At 44.5% G+C, this 18,494-nt stretch overlaps 1 protein-coding gene across 2 annotated transcripts; it reads left to right on the forward strand.

Moving 5' to 3' along the window:
• Positions 1 to 11,575: 11,575 nt before the first annotated feature.
• Positions 11,576 to 18,029, forward strand: Atac3 (Ada2a-containing complex component 3). Of its 2 annotated transcripts, none has more exons than XM_028323470.1 (12): positions 11,576 to 11,754; positions 12,449 to 12,515; positions 13,497 to 13,670; positions 14,213 to 14,311; positions 15,016 to 15,331; positions 15,404 to 15,484; positions 15,584 to 15,657; positions 15,851 to 15,986; positions 16,292 to 16,407; positions 16,859 to 16,939; positions 17,406 to 17,605; positions 17,683 to 18,029. In XM_028323470.1, exons 2-12 carry the CDS (start codon positions 12,453 to 12,455, stop codon positions 17,906 to 17,908), a joined length of 1,566 nt encoding a protein of 521 aa, XP_028179271.1. In that variant the 5' UTR covers positions 11,576 to 11,754; positions 12,449 to 12,452; the 3' UTR covers positions 17,909 to 18,029. The 2 variants fall into 2 exon arrangements, with proteins under 2 accessions (XP_028179271.1, XP_028179270.1); XM_028323469.1 differs by lacking the exon at positions 11,576 to 11,754 and adding an exon at positions 11,803 to 12,042.
• Positions 18,030 to 18,494: the final 465 nt, after the last annotated feature.

Raw genomic sequence — 18,494 nt, forward strand, 5'->3', positions numbered from 1 at the left:
TTAACAGTCTGCTCAAACTCCGTGGGTTGAAAAGCGAATATCAGCGGACAGAGCGGTTTTTGAAGTCCCAGTGAGTCGTAGCAATGCGAGCGCTACGTGCTACGGACTACGAAACTACGAACATTCCTCGCGCTCACATACCACGTCACACCCACACCGACCACAAACTGCAGCTCTGCTTTAACTTGTGGCAATACATTTTTGAAAAGAAACTAAAATACATTCTCAAATCAAAATTCAGGTTAAAGCAGTTTCACAGGAGTAAATAGAGCTGTTAAAATTCTAAACGTTTAAGGCCGCGTCAGCAGAACTAACAAAAATTTTAGAACTGGTCACTGATGAAACACCCACACAAGCCATCAAAACAAACGGGACGTCACGGGCGGCGCGCACGTGCTGGCGGGCACGTCCCGCGACGTCTCACTGTCTAGTTTTAGCACTTGTACAAACCCAATTTCAGCTCCAACGGCAATCGAAATGAAGAAGTAGCTCTACAATTATATTATCGTCTCTCGTGGCTATTTGTGTTACACAAGGTGACAAGGCATTTGCTATTCTCGAATAATTGCTCTTATTTGATTCACTACTACCGAGATGTAATCAACTACACGTAAACTAATTTGCGACTCTCTTAGAAATAACTAAGTGATTAGTTGTAATTAAAATAATCTACAAATCATCCTATCACACCGAGTAGCACCGATTATAATAACTAGTAATAAACTAAGGCTGAGTTGCACCACCTAACTTTGACAGTAACTATTACAATAACCGGTGATTTTAGTATGGAGTGAGATTTTTGACGTTTGTCAAAGTTATAGTAAGATGGTGCAACTCAGCCTAAGTAAATGTTGTTTTGGGTTGACACTGGCTTGAGAGGCAACTGTTAAAATAAAAGGCAAGTAGGTAGTAAAACAAAACTGAGAGTAAGCAGGAAGAGTATTGCACATTCATGGCTCATCTTTATGAAGCGGCTCCGCTGAAGCGCGCGGTGACGTCACGCTCCTATAAAACGACAATCACAAGTCCATTCCGGCGCATGAAAGCGATGACTGCGAGCCCCGACGTAGAATTCATAATTTCATTTGTCCCGCGCGGCATATCAAAACGCTGCGTTTTCGCTTAAATTGCGACTACTGGGAACATTTTTCACAAAAGTGGAAATACCGCGAGCAAAGTGAAAACACACATTGTTTACTCTCGCATACAGAGGCGCTTTATTCACGTTACGTTGTAGCAATAAACACAAAGGTAACGCGCTGTAAGTTGTAACAAAAGGCGTAATTAGGGCGCGGGAGTAGCCGGCGCTGCTTCGTGTTTTACGCGAATTAATTCTTGGTCGTGCCCGAATACGAGCAGCCGGCCTGCAGGGCAACGCTTTGTTTTTTCTCTTTTACAATCGCTGACATACAAAAATATTCATTCCACAGCATTGTCAGTGTGTCAGCATTAAACAAATTTAAGACCTTTTATCCGACAGCACTTCGACCACCGCAACGTAAGCACCGTAGCTTACAGCCTTAAATGGTAAGATAATTGTTATAGAGAGCTTAGAAGTATTATTGGCGAGTTATGGGAAATTTCTCAACTTTCAAAACTTACTAAGTGGATTATTTGCTAGCATCTGCGAAGTTATACTGCGGTCACTCATCATAAAAAACTGGACGTAAATGAGCAACCTAAATTTTGTTAAATGTGAGAATTTATCATTACATTAACAGGCAAAGTTGTGTTGAGAAGTCAACGCTAAACTTTGAGTTCCAGACATCGACTTTGAAATCCCAAGATAAATTAAACTTTCAAGTAAGACAACCTGAGTTGAGGGCTCAGATACTTTCATATTGATCCTAGCGACCCCAATATAGAAGTAAGGACTGGCCTCCAAGTCTTTCACCCTGATCTCCTGACTGCACGAATTAAAATCTAATTAGTCTGCGAAATATATTGCAATATTTCGGGGAGCGTAATTTCGTTATCACACAGAATGACACCTGCTAATTACGGGACACGTTTCAGAACTTTAATTAAATATTATACAGGGTGTTTCTTGTAAGGTGTCAAGCCGAAGGCAGGTGATAGGTGAGGACTAGACCTATCGATTTCACCCCCATGTATGTTCTACGATTTTTCATAGTTTAGAAGTTATCGTCAATTTTGTGATTTTTTCAAATTGTATGACCCAGTAGGCTTTAAATTTTTGTATCTTTTTTTTGGGTCGACTTTTCTCAGATTTCTTTTTTTTGACAGATTCCCTATTAATTGCAGATTTTTGAAAAAAATAATCAACTTCCTATCTTTGATGCAAGATACAAAATTTTTGCTAGAAACATAAAAAATATGCTATTAGCGGAACATTCTAAAATTTTCAACTTAAAAGTTAAAAAAAAAAGAAGAAATTCCATAGGTCCAAAATAATTTTAAAAACTGCGCAGTTTTCTGAACTTTCATAATAACACAAAAAAACATGTACTTAATAGGCCATTATTTTCTGTAATCGCTCCACTAATGTGGTAAGTCGGAGATTCCGTTACATGTTTTTGACTTTCTTAGGACTAACTAATGATTGCAATTCTCTAATTTTTTTTAAACTTTTAAGTTGAAAATTTTAGAATGTTCCGCTAAAAGCATATTTTTTATGTTTCTAGCAAAAATTTTGTATCTTGCATCAAAGATAGGAAGTTGATTATTTTTTTCAAAAATCTGCAATTAATAGGGAATCTGTCAAAAAAAAGAAATCTGAGAAAAGTCGACCCAAAAAAAAGATAAAAAAATTTAAAGCCTACTAGGTCATACAATTTGAAAAAATCACAAAATTAACGATAACTTCTAAACTATGAAAAATCGTAAAACATACATGGGGGTGAAATCGATAGGTCTAGTCCTCACCTATCACCTGCCTTCGGCTTGACACCTTACAAGAAACACCCTGTATAGACGTCGCTAACGTGAAGCCGTCTATACAGCTCGAGACTCGCTAGATTACAGTAAGTAGCGTGTAGAGGTGTGAATATCTAATTATTACACACAGCAGTCTCAAAGACGAAGTTAATTACACTTTGAAGCACAATAGTCCCAATTGTACTTCCTCATTAATATCTGCGAGTGATGCCGGATTTACCATGGAATTGGCAATTGCTTAACATTGTGTCAACCTTGTCATACGACAATAACTCATATTAATATAATTAAATTAATAGGTAAGATACTGGATCTACGTGATTAAAGCGAACGTCAAGTCAAAGTCAACATTTTCTTTATTTGTTTAATTATACTATTAAATAGTACTCTACTACATGTCTCTTAATCTTTATACCCTACCAGCGCTTCGAGATCAACATTTGGCAAGTGCTGAGAAGAAACGCCGCAACAAGTCACCACTACCGGTTGATAAAAAACAAATAGAAATAGCAGTAGTACTCGTAGGTACATGATTCAGGAGCAGTTCTCTGAATTTACCACGCATTCTTGTATGGTGTATCTTATGAGAGAGAATGGGTATACAAAATTGCGTAGTTTAGCGTGGCAGCGTTCTTCAAAGTGACTCACGTTGGGCGGCCAATTTAGCGTGGCAGCGTTCTTCAAAGTGACTCACGTTGGGCGGCCAATTTAGCGTGAGACTCTTCAGAGTTGGGCTCTTCTCAGGGTTTGGGTTCTTTTTAAAATGAAGAACACGACGCAGGAGTATGTTGGCAAGTGTGTATTTCGCTTCGAAGCTCACAATCAACTGGCTTGTTACTGCGAAGACGCAGTAAGGCAAAAACAATACAAACTAATACAATACAAAGCAATAAAAACAATAGAAACACCGCAGCCCCTAGTCGTGGTATCTTTTGGGCCGTTTGATTGGCCGACGCTTAGGGCGCGAACTGGAGTGGTGTTCGTTGGTTGGTTGTCGCATATGGCGCGAACGAGAGTGAGCGCGGCGGGAACGAGGCGAATCGGCCAGACTACCTGGATTGGCGATAGCTGGCGTTATTAGGCGCGCTACATCATACAGTATTGTAACTTCATATAAACAGACGAAACGAGAACTTTCTTTCGAAATTCAAATCTCGGTATGCGCTCGGTATGCAAAAGTCGGGGGTGTCGCGAATGTGCCGAATGGACGTCGGTGGCCAAGTGTTAAAAATGACAAAACTGATTGAATTTGAGTGACCGTCATTTACGGTCAAATTGTTCAAAAACTAGTCAATTTGTCATTTTCAGTCAGTTTGATTTGAAATGAAAATTATATTGTATTAAACCAGCTTTTGCCCACGACTTCGCTCGCCCGAAATTAACGTAACAGATCATTATGATTATTAAAGTTTCAAAATTATTTACGTAGTTTTAAATAANTACTGCGAAGACGCAGTAAGGCAAAAACAATACAAACTAATACAATACAAAGCAATAAAAACAATAGAAACAACGCAGCCCCTAGTCGTGGTATCTTTTGGGCCGTTTGATTGGCCGACGCTTAGGGCGCGAACTGGAGTGGTGTTCGTTGGTTGGTTGTCGCATATGGCGCGAACGAGAGTGAGCACGGCGGGAACGAGGCGAATCGGCCAGACTACCTGGATTGGCGATAGCTGGCGTTATTAGGTGCGCTACATGCTCCCCCTCCAAGTCATAAGAACGTCCCGTTGGTGACTTGGACCTTACAGGCGCTGATTCCCGTTGAAGTCGCGGACGTCCGCGATGCCTACGTGGTTGTATTGGGGCCGAGGACTGAGTGGATTTATGAAAGGGGGTTAGGTCATTACTATGGAACCTACCTACATGCTCGTTAGAGCTTAATTGAACTACGTCGTAGGTGGTGTCGCTAACAACCCTGCTGATTTGGTATGGTCCGTCCCGCTTAGGCATAAAGTGATTGGTACGTCCTTTCGCATATTTACTAAGTAAGGGCGTGGTAACTAGAACTTCATCACCCACTTGATACGTTATTGCTGATCGACGATGATGATCAGTCGTTTCTTTTCTTGGTTTCCAATTTTTCATAAATTTCTTTAAGTAAAGCGTCGGAGCTCCCCCGAGCCTGAAGATATCATCCAATTCCTGTTGCAGAGAAGAGAGTTTTTCGCGCTCGGCGGGCGTCAACATCTTGCTTTCATTCTCTCGTGGCATTTTTGCAGCATAACAAGAAGAGGATGGACTGGGATGCTCATATTGAATAGCGAAAACTTGGCTATCATCAGAAAACTTCCAAGTCGAATTCCCGAAGTTTAATACGATTCCAGCTGCTAACAGGAAGTCGATACCTAATATGGTTTCATTACCTATAGCGTCGGGAATTATGACAAAATCTAGTTTAACACTTTTATTTCGACCGACATCTACTTGCAGCGTAGTGGTTAAAACTTGGCGCCACTGCGCTGAGCCATCAGCGAGTTTGACTCGCATGGTCATCTCGATAGTCGGGTGTCGACGCTCTTGAAGCAGTTTATATAAAGAACTTCCTACAACGCTCCTTTTAGCACCTGTATCTATTAGCGCTGTCCCTTGCAGGTCTAATATTCTAACACCTAAAAGAGGCCGTGGTTGTGACGCAGATGTGTGACGAGTATGCGAAGACGTAGAAAAAAGTTCTAAAATATCAAGCTCGTACGTCACTTCGTCGACATCTGAAGAAAATCCGCGATCGCAATTAGAGCTTATGGTCACCCTACTACTCCCACTGAACCCCGTACGCTTGTTAAAAGGCTTCGTGGTACTTTTGGATGGGTTTGACCGCTTTGTTTGACGACGATCGGAATCATACAAAGGAATTTTATTATCTACGGATAGCACAGCCGGGTTGTTAGAAACACCATCTGGGGACGCTACACGTGAACCATCATTGTTCAAAATAATAGAGGTCGTAAATTCTAAGGGAAGTATGGGAAAAAAATCAGACAAATAAAAATCAGTGCCATCAACTGACGTTAAATTATTTTTACAATTATTATCTTTAGGCATGATAGCATGGTATTTTCTACGATTATTACTCTCAGCGGGAAGAAAGTTATTATTAGGAAGAGATCTAGGATTATGTGAGGAACGTAATTTGAAGTTTTCGGCCCCAAAACAATCAGTAGCTTTACTTACTTGTGCGGGCGACTTACGATTGGAGAGGGAGGTTGGCGACGCCTTATGTATGTATTCACATGATATGGCGTTGAACTGCGTATTACACTTAGCACAGTTGGCCCGTACGACTCCTCTTTCTCCGCATCCATAGCAGGAAACTTCACTACCACCGTCTTTCTTCAACGCAAGCCGACGACAATTTTCACGTTTATGTCCGTGTCGTTTACAGTATACACAAAAACGATTATTNATCTTTCTTCAACGCAAGCCGACGACAATTTTCACGTTTATGTCCGTGTCGTTTACAGTATACACAAAAACGATTATCTTCACTTGTCGGCGGCGTCGCGGCAGCGGCAAGCTGGTCGCATGTGGCGCGTCGCGTCGGCGCGGTCACGCTGGCTGTGTTTGTGCGCGTGGACGGCGGTGAACGGGCTGAGGCATCGATGCACGTGCGCGGAGACGCGAGTGGAGGCGCGCGTTTTCGCTGATTGTAGGCACTCGCGGGCGCAGCGACACATGTGTTTTCCTCAGCAACCTCTTCTATTTCGCGTGCTTTTTGTAGCAGCGTTTCGAATGTTTCCACTTCTTCTCTTCGTAAACGTTCCCGAACTCGCACATGGAGAAGGCCGTAAATCATGTCGAGTTGCACCTTTGCGCTGAGGTCTTCTTTCGGGAGGCGTGCTAGCTGAGCGCGTGCTTTGGCTACATAAAGCTCAGTTCTCTCCCGGAGTTGTTGCGGCTTCGAGAACAACTCCCTGTAGATCCGGTGTGGAGGCCTACTGTCGCCGAAGGCGCTGCGGAGGTGCTGCAGGGCTTTGCTCCACGAGGTGATCTACTGTCGCCGAAGGCGCTGCGGAGATGCTGCAGGGCTTTGCTCCACGAGGTGATCGTGGACTTAACTCCCTGCCACCACGTGGCTGCGTCGTGCGTGAGAAGCATCGACAAACCACGTAAGGCGTTAGCATCACTAACATCAGCGCAATCTTTAAATGACTCCAAAGCATCGATAAAACCTTCGAGGGACTCGGTGGGCGCTCCGCTGTAGGTCGATTTGCACGTGGCGAACGTTCCAGATACAGGTTGAGCGGGCGGCGGCGTGGAAGAGCACTGCGCGGCGTGGGCCGGCGCGGGCTGTGAAGATGGCGAGCGGCACTCGAGCACTCTTGATAGCAGGCGCTCAAAGTTTTCTGCTTGCGACTGTTGCAGGGACACCATCATGGCGGTGAGATCGTCCACGGTGATGGGCGTCGGCGCTGGCGTTGGCGTTGGCGTCGGCGTTCTTGCAACGTTGTTGTCGCGTCCATCGTCTTCCACGTCGAAAAAGTCGGTCTGGCGGCGATTTGTATTGCGGCGTGTCACAGGGCGTGGCATTTTCTTAAAATTTTATAAATACCACGGAGGTCGTGTTCTTTTAACTTGCTCGTCGTTGAGCTGCCAGTTTGTGCGTGGCAGCGTTCTTCAACTTGCCCCACGTTGGGCGCCAATTTAGCGTGGCAGCGTTCTTCAAAGTGACTCACGTTGGGCGGCCAATTTAGCGTGGCAGCGTTCTTCAAAGTGACTCACGTTGGGCGGCCAATTTAGCGTGAGACTCTTCAGTGTTGGGCTCTTCTCAGGGTTTGGGTTCTTTTTAAAATGAAGAACACGACGCAGGAGTATGTTGGCAAGTGTGTATTTCGCTTCGAAGCTCACAATCAACTGGCTTGTTACTGCGAAGACGCAGTAAGGCAAAAACAATACAAACTAATACAATACAAAGCAATAAAAACAATAGAAACACCGCAGCCCCTAGTCGTGGTATCTTTTGGGCCGTTTGATTGGCCGACGCTTAGGGCGCGAACTGGAGTGGTGTTCGTTGGTTGGTTGTCGCATATGGCGCGAACGAGGCGAATCGGCCAGACTACCTGGATTGGCGATAGCTGGCGTTATTAGGCGCGCTACAGTAGTATAATAAGTAAGGTAGTGTAATTTCTCTTGGACTGGATATCACGTGTGAAAGGCTGGACCAATTTCTAAAAAAATAAGAAAATTGCACGGAACATTAAAGAAATTGAGTAAACTATCGGGACAGCTAGTAACTCATAAATAATAAATAGTTAGACCTACTATAACGAAAGGCTTTCTTCCCACACAGTCCGCAGTCATGAGTAAAATGGTTCTTTTAACGTCAGAATCTTGTTTTTATTTGTATAGGTACGGCAAAGGCAAACGACAGGCATGTAGTTGGCCCGTCTGATTGTATTCGTACGCGGCGCGTGCGTCCCGAGGTGTTTACCCGCCAGGTCCTCGCGCGCGAGCATGATGATGATAATGTGTACCTAATCAGCTCCACAACGCATCGATTTATTTTCTTTTTACACAGTATTCGGTTTCTCTGTAACTTTAAACGTCTCCAATTTGAAATCGAGTTTCTTTGAAGGCTTTCCCGTAAATTGAAGTTGGGTAGAAATTACTTTTCCTCGAATTCTGTTGAAGTCACGGACAGTGGGAGAGGTGGATGAATTATTTTTGGAGTTCAATGTTAAATAAGATGTCTTGGGATAAATAAAATTGATAGGTAAGTAGTTCGGATTTCGTAGTACAGTAGTAAGGATCATCATCATAATCATCATTTCAGCAATAGGACGTCCAATGCTGAACATAGGCCTCGCCCAATGATTTCCATGTTGATCGATTGGTAGTGACCTGCGTCCAGCGCCTTCCTGCTACCATTATGATGTCGTCGGTTCACCTTGTGGGTGGACGTACCACGCTGCGTTTTCCGGTACGCGGCCTCCACTCCAGAACCTTGCTGCCCCATCGGCCGTCAGTTCTGCATAGGTACTATAATGTGCCTTGCCCATTGCCACTTCAGATTGCTTAATCCGTCGGGCTTTGTCAGCGACTTTAGTTCGTTTACGGATATCCTCATTTCTAATTCGATCTCGTAAAGAAACACCGAGCATAGCCCTCTCCATAGCACGCTGTGCAACTTTAAGCTTCTGTTTAAGGCTTTTAAGTCGTAACGTTTCCGAACCATAGGTCGTAATACGTATTACAACGTAACACACATTTTGGTTGTAGACTTTCGTCTTTAGGGACTGAAATATTGTGGACGACAAGATGTTGCGTAATTTCCCAAACGCTGCCCAGACGAGTTGGATTCGACGATTGACCTCTTTCTCGAAATTGGACCTACCTGGCTGAATCGTTTGTCAGACGTAGACATACTTATCAACAATCTCGAGAATTGAGCTCCCAACCAACCGAAACTGTGTAAGGCGCAACATGGACATTCGACATTAAGCTTCGTTTTATCTAACTTCTATGTTCATTCGCAGGCCTATCTGTTGGGAAACTCGACTAAGGTATTTGAGCATTGCGCCAAGATCTTCAATAGATTCTGCCATGACCACAATATCGTCGACAAACAGAAGAATAGTGATGTAGGTACTCGTCTTTAATGTTAATCGGTTGTTATTACGTAGAAAGTTGTTCAACTTTAACTTCCATGGTCATAGTCATACAATAGTCATATAATCCATAAACAATCCAAGATTGTACGGAATTGAGGTCAAAGCTTGCAAAGTTATGAATGTCACCATAATTTTTCCCATACAATCCAGGGATGGTTAATATTATAACACGGTCTGAACTCTGACTCTGCCCCCAGTGCCCTCGGCTAATGTCTAAACAAGGGTCCCTAATGACCCTCGACGGCAGATCACAGGAGGCACAGCCCAAAATTAACACATTAGCGCGTAAGTAGATAATTCGCGTTAATTTGTGGACTCAAAACAAATGGATGGCGCTCCAACCCCACGAGGTAGGTAACTACAATGAATATGACTTTCCTCACATCATATCGAAATTCCTGCGAGAGCTAAGGTTCACGGAATGTAGGTTATTTAGTTTGCCCTAAAATTACGCACAAGAAATAATGTAACAGCAACATTAAATAACATAAAGCAAGTAGGCAGGTGCATAGAACTTACGGTGAAATCTGGCAGTCTTCGGTCTGATGAACGGTGCAGGGCTGGGCTGGGCTGGACTTCCGCGGGCACCGCCGCCGTCCGCAAAGATTGCGATTATTTATCACAGCCTAGTTCAGTTACATATTTATCACAGAGCAGTTTAACACACCCAAAATTGTCTTTAGTCCAACACTTTGAAAATTGATGATGTCTTCCGCGATTTTCACACTGTGAAAGAAAAACGTTCATCGTAAGACATTGTGAAAGATGAAAGGGTACGGAGTTTTTCGAGTCTACCTGCGAATTTAATAACACAGAGCACGCATAAATTTTGTAATTACCTACAGTAAAATTTCGTACATAACCTAATAGTACTTCAAAAAGGAATTTGTTTACTTATTTACCTTTTTTTTTTCTTAAAATTCGTCGTTTGCGTCATAGATAAAAAAATTAAAATAAACAAAAAATTAAAAAAATACCAACTATTTAAAAAGAAAATAAATTCCGTACGAAACAAGGAGTACGTAATCGCAGAAGAAAGGCAGTAAGGCACATTTTTAGGTATTTTAACAAATTAGTAAAATCTACCTGTAATAGTGGCATAATTTGGAGAAAGGACATTGTCAGAAACGGCCCAAGAACCTGGGCACAGCAAAGTACTACCTACCAAAATTAATCGCTAATTTCTTTAATCTAAATATATAAAAGGAGAAACTGACTGACTCACTGACATATCAACGCACAGCCTAAACAGCTAAACGTAGGCACTTTAAATTTGGAAGGGACGTAGCTTAGGTACCGTAAAGGTGTACTAAGAAAGGAATTCCCGAATTTCCCACGGGAACGGGAATTAGCGGGAAAATCCTTTTGAATTAAAAATCTAAACCGCTTATGTTAGACGCTTGAAATTTGGCATGCAGGTACCTTAGTAAACTTAAAAGCTTAGTTACAACAGGATATTGCAAAATTCCCACGGGAACGGGAGTTAGCGGGAAAAAACATATGAAAAAATCGAAACCACGTAAGATAGATGAACGGGATTCACGCGTACGAAGTCGTGGGCGGCCGCTAGTACATAAATATTAGTTAGATTGTAACGGACTCCTGAGCATTAGAAAATGAAACAAAAAAGTATTTTACGTTTATTTCATAATAGGTACTATTACGACATCCGGACATTTTAGGGCGTTCTGTGGTGGCATCTTAGATTAATAAATGGTGGCATGCTCCATATCCTATGGTATTGTGTCGATAAAATCTACGTACAATCGGCACAAGGCAATGTCGTACTTCATTGCCAGGAATCCACGTAATATTATAGTGATGATGACTTGTCTTTGCATTTGGCCACTATTTTTTGCTATGCCTGACTGACCAACACGCCATCTAGTGTAATAATCGAACAATACTTTTAGAATTATCACAGTAACGTTACTATAACGAGTAACGTAATAACGTTATTATTACGGATAAAATTTTATAATAAATTAAATAAAAACAGACAATATTTTTTGATTATTGAATTAATATAACAGTACTTGTTAGTTGTTACCTACATAATTTTAGTTAACAATTTTTTGATGGACCTCATCTTGGATGACAAAGTTTTTCGCGGTTGTAATCTTGTTCATGCCATTGATGCCAAACCAAATCGCCAAAATTAATGACGTCTGCATTCTGTAAACTACCAAATAATAATAGATGCTTTTAAGTCCTAATTTAAATTGGTTTTTGATTAATACTGTTGAAGGTGAGTCACTGTTGAATTTTTTGTTGGCGACAGAAAAGTTTAATATCGAAGCTATCACTTCCGTTTAGACAGGAAAAGGAAGTTATGGCGACTTATGCGGTATGGTTTTCTTCTGCATTTAGCGACCAAACAACACATCCTCATCCTGTTGTGTTTCACTTGATGTGATGGCGCAAAAAGTTAACTTTGATCGCTTTTTTGTGTGCTTTGCTGACTATAGTGATAACGTTTGGGTTGCGATACATAAACATGGTGCACCCATTGACCTTGTATGGATTCATTGAAGTGGTAATTTAGTAATTTTTAATATCCCTAAAAAATTTTTGTTTATCAACTTGTCTAAATTATTTTAATATGTTATTATTTCAGTAAATCGATCGATTCTGCTGTACATATTCCAACCCAAAATAATCATAGTAATGTTTGGCATTGTTGACCCTATTTGTACTTTTTCATTTTTAAAATTATAACCTAAATCAATAATACAAGTTTTGCAAGAGTATTCACTTTAAGTATTCGTGATTTATATAAAATGGCTGTGAAAAGTTTGTTTAGTACCTACCTGTTGGCAATCCAAAGCCTCTAACCTACCTTCTGACCTAAGGAGCTGGAGGTTTAAAAAGGTGTTGTGGTATTTCAAACGAATTTACAATTAATGGAATTATCTAAAGTTATGAACACCTCCTTGTTCCAGTCACATGGAAGACATGGACACAGAGAGTGCCAACGATGTAGTATACCGCCATCCCCAGGTCATCTCGGTAAGTGTTATTGCATAGCTCAAAATGGTTTTCTGTGGTTCACAGTTAATTCTGCAATACATTATTGTTATTGACTCTTCTAGTTAATACACCACCACCATAAAACTCATATATCACCATGACACAAACTACATCCTCTAACGCGATCTATAAATGTAACTTTGTGCCTGGTTACTCAATATACTCAATTGTTATACATTGTTTTGTGTTACAGATAAATTTTATTGATGAAGAAGGGCTTAGTAAACAGATATCTAAACAATTGGACCTTCAAAATCAGTTAAATTGCAGAAGAGAATGTAAAGCATTTTTGTTTCATAAGACCTCAACATACCGCGGAAATCTTTTTTGCCATGTTCTGTTGAAGGCCTGATAAATGTTGTGCTGAAGCACCGCATTTCTCTTGAATATGACTTTCTGATTATTGACTGTGAACTTGTTCTGTGCTGTAGTGCATATCTAGAAGAAGTTAGACATTTGGTAGCAAGTTATCAATCTTTATAAAATATCTTCTTCATGACATGAAGTGACTTAACAGGATTACAGATTATTCGTTATGGTTTACATACACTCAGTGTTAAAGCAAATAATATTGCTTTTCGTAAGCGAAGTAAACATCAATGAGGTTGAATCGCAGTGTCTTATTAACATCTACCAACCTCTAATGACTTAGCTAGGTGTTAATAGTTTTAGAGGAGGATCTAGCTGCAAGTTTCAGTCGAGCACTGAGCCAATACTCTAATAGTAATGAGGGCTATCGTTTTAGCGCTCACCAGTTGGCGCCACTGTAGAGTAAGGTCCTGTCACTTGCTAGTAGCGAAGACAGTGGCGCCAACTGGTGAGCGCGAAAGTGGTAGGAGGACTATAGTATTTGCACTCATCAAGATGGCGCCACTGTAGAGTAAGGTCCTGTCAATCGCCAGGGGTGCTAACTGTTAAGTATAAAAACGATAGTCCTCATTATCTGTGTCATTCATTCAGCTGGAAGACTTGTCCGGTCGGAAGCCGGACGCGCTGCCGGCGGGCGCGGGCGGCGCGCGCTCGGCCAGCGCCGCGCTGGAGCTGGGCCGGCGCCTGCTGCTGGCCGCGCGCGCCGGCGACACCGCGCTCGTGCTCGACCTCATGGCCATGGGCGCGCCCTTCACTAACGACTGGGTGAGTGCGGCGAGCGAGCCGTCCTCGGTCCCCCTCACGGTCTAATACACTTTGATCACCTGGCTTTGATGACCCAGGTAATCAAAGTCCACTTCCAGCGACAATTTAGTGTCCTTTGATCACCCACGTATACTATGCTCTGGGTGATCAAAGTGGACTCCAGTTAAATTATTATTTTAGTGTCCTTTGATCACCTATAAATAAATTATACCTCTGAATAGTCACATACATGTCCAATTTGTTTGTTGGGGTTTTTAGAAAATATAAAAAATGTTATAAAACAAAATATGTAAGTATAACAATTGGACATTTATGTGACTATTCAGAGGTGTAATTTGTATGTAGGTGATCAAAGGACACTAAAATAATAATTTAATTGGAGTTCACTTCGATCACCCAGGGCATAGTATCCGTGGGTGATCAAAGGACACTAAATTGTCACTGGAAGTAGACTTTGATCACCTGGGTCATCAAAGCCAGGTGATCAAAGTGGAATAGACCCCCCTCACTCGTTCGAGATTAAAACGAGCCGTTCGTTCCAGCTGGGCACGTCGCCGCTGCACCTGGCGGCCAGCAACGCGCACGTCGAGACGTGCGGCGTGCTGCTGCGGGCGGGCGTGTCGCGCGAGGCGCGCACCAAGGTACGTCGCCCGCCGCATGGCGTCGTGCTCCTGCACACAACGCCGCCGCGCTCCTACACTGTTCATACGCGCCGAGTAAAACCGCCGCCGCGCCGCCACCGCGCCGTCAAAGCATAATTTCCATTATTCAAACCTGAGCGATATTCGCTGCCGCTGTGGGTAGAGGAGGTACATACCACGCGGGTTTCGCTCAGGTATTTAGTGGGTATCAAGTACCGCGGCTAGAGCGTTTTCTCTGCCGCAGACGGTAGCGAATACCGCTTAGGTCTGAATAGGCCTTAAACAGTGCAAAGGCGCGGCGGCGGCGTCGTGTGCAGGAGCGCTTCCTCACATCATAAAGACCCGGGCGCGCGTTACAAATCTCCTCGTGTCTAGGGTTGCCAGGCGTCCGGATAAAGCCGGACATAGTTAGGCTTTTTGATTGCGTGTCCGGCCAAAATAACCGATGTCCGGCCTGTCCGGCTTTTGTTAGGCTTTTTATTTGGCTACCGCGCCAGGCGAAAGTCGAGCCACAGAATAATAAGAAGCGCACGCATCAGGACGTCGGGCGACCGACGATGATAATACTCACTCGTGAGCTATGACACTAATTGCACCCCCTCCCCCCGTCACATGTCCGGCTTTTAGGGTTAAATGTCCGGCCAAACGAAGCACAGAGTCCGGCTTTTGTGGTTTTGGACCTGGAAACCCTACTCGTGTCGCAGGTGGACCGCACACCGCTGCACCTGGCGGCGTACGCGGGGCACGCGGAGGTGACGGAGCTGCTGCTGGCGCACGGCGCGGCGGTGGACTGCCGGGACATGCTGCGCATGACGCCGCTGCACTGGGCGGCCGAGCGCGGCCACGCGGGCGCGGCGGCGGCGCTGCTGCGGCACGGCGCGGACGCGGCCGCCGTCAACAAATTCAAAAGGACGCCGCTGCAGCTGGCCGCCGCTAAGGGCCACGCGCACATCCTGGCGCTCATCGACGAGGAGCTCAAGCTGCGTGAGGCCGCGCCCTCCGTTCGCGCGCTCATGCCAGGTGGGACTTACACTCTTAGATGCCTTCGGATTGTATAAAATACCTAGTTAAAAACGTGTATGCTTTTTGCAGATCGTCAAGTGGAAGAAACTACGACGACGACGACGACGATTGAGATCCCACGAGCGATACCGTTCACCACTGTCCCGTCGAGTAAGATTACCTCCCGTTCCACACCTGAGTTATACTAATAGAATGTCTAGAATGACCAGTGACCGCCTGATATTTCATATAAGTTATTCTGACTTTTAGAGCCCATTCCGGAAATAAAAATCAAGCCGAAACCGGCCCAAGAAAAACAAGCGAAGCCAGAAGCCAAAACAGAAGTATGTAACCAATTTATATTTTATTTTATTATTTACCGAACAATCGTCTGTTGTTATAAATAATAAAAAACGATGAGTCCCTGAAATCAGGGACTCCAACCAGAAACGTCACCCTTTTCATTGAATAGATTATGTAACCAGCGGAGGCAGGCAGTCTCAGATGACAAGTATTAAAGAGCCGTGTGCCCCACAGAAGCCGGAGAGCAGCACGCAGGGCCGCGCGGGCGCCGCGGCGCTGCTGCAGCGGCACGGCATCACGCTGCTGCCGCCCGACACCACCACCACCGTGCTCAGCGCGCTGCAGAGCGGACGCACCGTCGTGCTCTCCGGTGAGCGCCCAGTGACACTGGTGACCCATCATGGCCCGACTCTGTTGAGCCATGTCCTGCCACTGTTGAGCCATGTCCTGCCACTGTTGAGCCATGTCCTGCCACTGTTGAGCCATGTCCTGCCACTGTTGAGCCATGTCCTGCCACTGTTGAGCCATGTTCTGCCACTTTTGAGCCATGTCCTGCTATTGTGGAGCCACGTCTCGACACAGACCGACCACTAAGGTCATCCCAAACGATTGTATATGAAATCCAAATCATACATATTATATCGAGCGCAAGTGATCTAGTCGCCTCTTCTCCAGACGCCGGCAAGCTGATGCTGAAGGAGAGCGAGGAGCCGGCGCCCGCGCCCGCGCCCAAGCCGCGCGGCATTGTGCTTACTGCCACGCCCGTGCGGACCACGCCCCACGGCGTCAAGGTACGAAGATACTTGGAAACTGAGCTGGAATAAGCTTGACTTGTGAAGTGATGTATCGATCGATTACCCGATATCGATATACCCTTATGTCCAAAGGGTACTACAAGGTTCGAGACTATATTGATGACAAGGATGCGTGGTCAGTTCAGTCTGCACATATTTGATGTACTTAAATTTGACTATTCTTACCGTTAGATAATTCCTGGCAATAAGTGGTGACTGAGTTTGTTCCGGCGTTTCTTCTCAGCACTTGCCATATGTTTGTCTCGAAGCGCTGGTAGGGCCCAAAAGATAAGGAGACATGTAAAGTGCCCCATAAGGGCTACCTTTTCTTTTTTTATTATTTTCTATTGACGTTCATAAGTGCCACTTGTGGTCTAAACTGAATAAATATTTTTTTGATTTTGATTTTGATTTTGATTTTTTGATTAAAAACCTGTCTCTTCCAAAGGTGTTTACGGTCAACAACCGGGCCTCGACGAGCGGCGACACGCGCCCGCGAGCTAAGGTCATGACTCCGCAGGATCTCCAGGTGAACATCTCATTCAAACATGTGAACGTTTCAAAACGTCGTTCATATTGCAATTTGTTCTATGTCAAAAATTACAAGTTTACAGGAGAGTAAAAAAACAGCGTGGGCAGGCTTCCTACTAGGTGGAGCGATGATCTCGTAAAGGTCGCGCAGACCGTGCATTGTGGAAAACCTTGGAGGAGGCCTTTGTCCAGCAGTGGACGTCATTTGGCTGAAACGAACGAACGAACGAAAAAAACAGCGTACTTATGGGAAAAAAATCTTTTAAGACACCAAATGTTTTTTAACGAATGTTTCCTAAGCAGTTTGTTCTTTTTAATATAAATATAAAATGTCCATAAATAATTTATATTTTGTTAGAATTTTTTTGAATTTTTTGACATTAAACAAATTGCAATATGAACGACGAAAAATGCCTGATGCGATTCGGCGACGTCATTTTCTCAATCGCCACCTCACGTTCCAGCAAGTGAAGATAGTCCAGCTGGCGAGCGACGCGCGCGTGCGGCGCCTGCGCGCTGCCCCCGCGCCCGCCGCCGCCGCCCCCTTCAAGATCATCATGAACAAGTCCAACTTCGAGCACCTCGTGGCCGGCGCCAAGCCCGACGCCGCCGACCGAGCGCCGCGAGCCGAGCCCGCGTCCACGCCGATAGTGGTCTCGCAGAAGTGAGTGGATATACATACTTCTGCGAGACGACGACCGGCGTCGACGCGGGTGATGACAGATCCACGATCGTTCGCAGTTGCGGCTTCAGCCTGCCCTCCATCGACGCGCCGGTGGACGCCGCGGAGGAGGGCGCGGAGGAGGCGCTAGAGAGCGAGGTGGAGCCGGCGACGGCGACGCTGGCGGAGGACGAGGCGAGCGCGCTGCGGGCGCAGCTGGCGGCGGCGCAGGCGGCGGCACAGGCGCTGGCGCAGCAGCTGCGCGACACCCGCGCGCGCCTGGCGCAGTACGAGCCGCTCGAGTGACGCGCGCCGCAGCCGGCCCCGCCTGTGGGTTAACGTTGATGAAGCCTGGTCTGCGGCACGTAGAATTTTGTCCAATGACCCCAAGCTACCCATCCTTATCGTTCGCGCGTAATTATATTGCTGTCGCGACTGTGCGACGGGCGCCCGCAGTGAGTGTGCGTGCGAGAATTATGTTAGGATGGGTAGCTTGGGGTCATTGGACAAAATTCTACGTGCTCACAGACCAAACTATAGCTGATGTAACGCCGCTGCGTCGTAAAGGATTCTGTCAAAAGTCAAGTACTTTTTAGTCGAAATTTCGTTAATACGCAGCAGCAAAACTCCCCGGCGTGACGCTGTACTCGTATGTACATTTTTCTCACTCCAAAAACATATCTCGAGTACCTATAACGTGATGAAATGTATCTACATTGGTGTGCAAGTTTACTAACATTTCTGATGAAAATCCAATGAAATAAATCCACAACTTCGTAAATGACTTTATCTTAACAAGATATTACTTTTCATTACATGTTGCATTTTTTCACTTCTACACTAAACTTTTTCGATACATTTCCTATACCATAAGACTGACCGACATTAGTAT

Source organism: Ostrinia furnacalis, unplaced genomic scaffold (genome assembly GCF_004193835.3).
Source record: "Ostrinia furnacalis isolate ACB-3 unplaced genomic scaffold, ASM419383v2 OfSCF0638, whole genome shotgun sequence".
Classification (NCBI taxonomy): domain Eukaryota; kingdom Metazoa; phylum Arthropoda; class Insecta; order Lepidoptera; family Crambidae; genus Ostrinia; species Ostrinia furnacalis.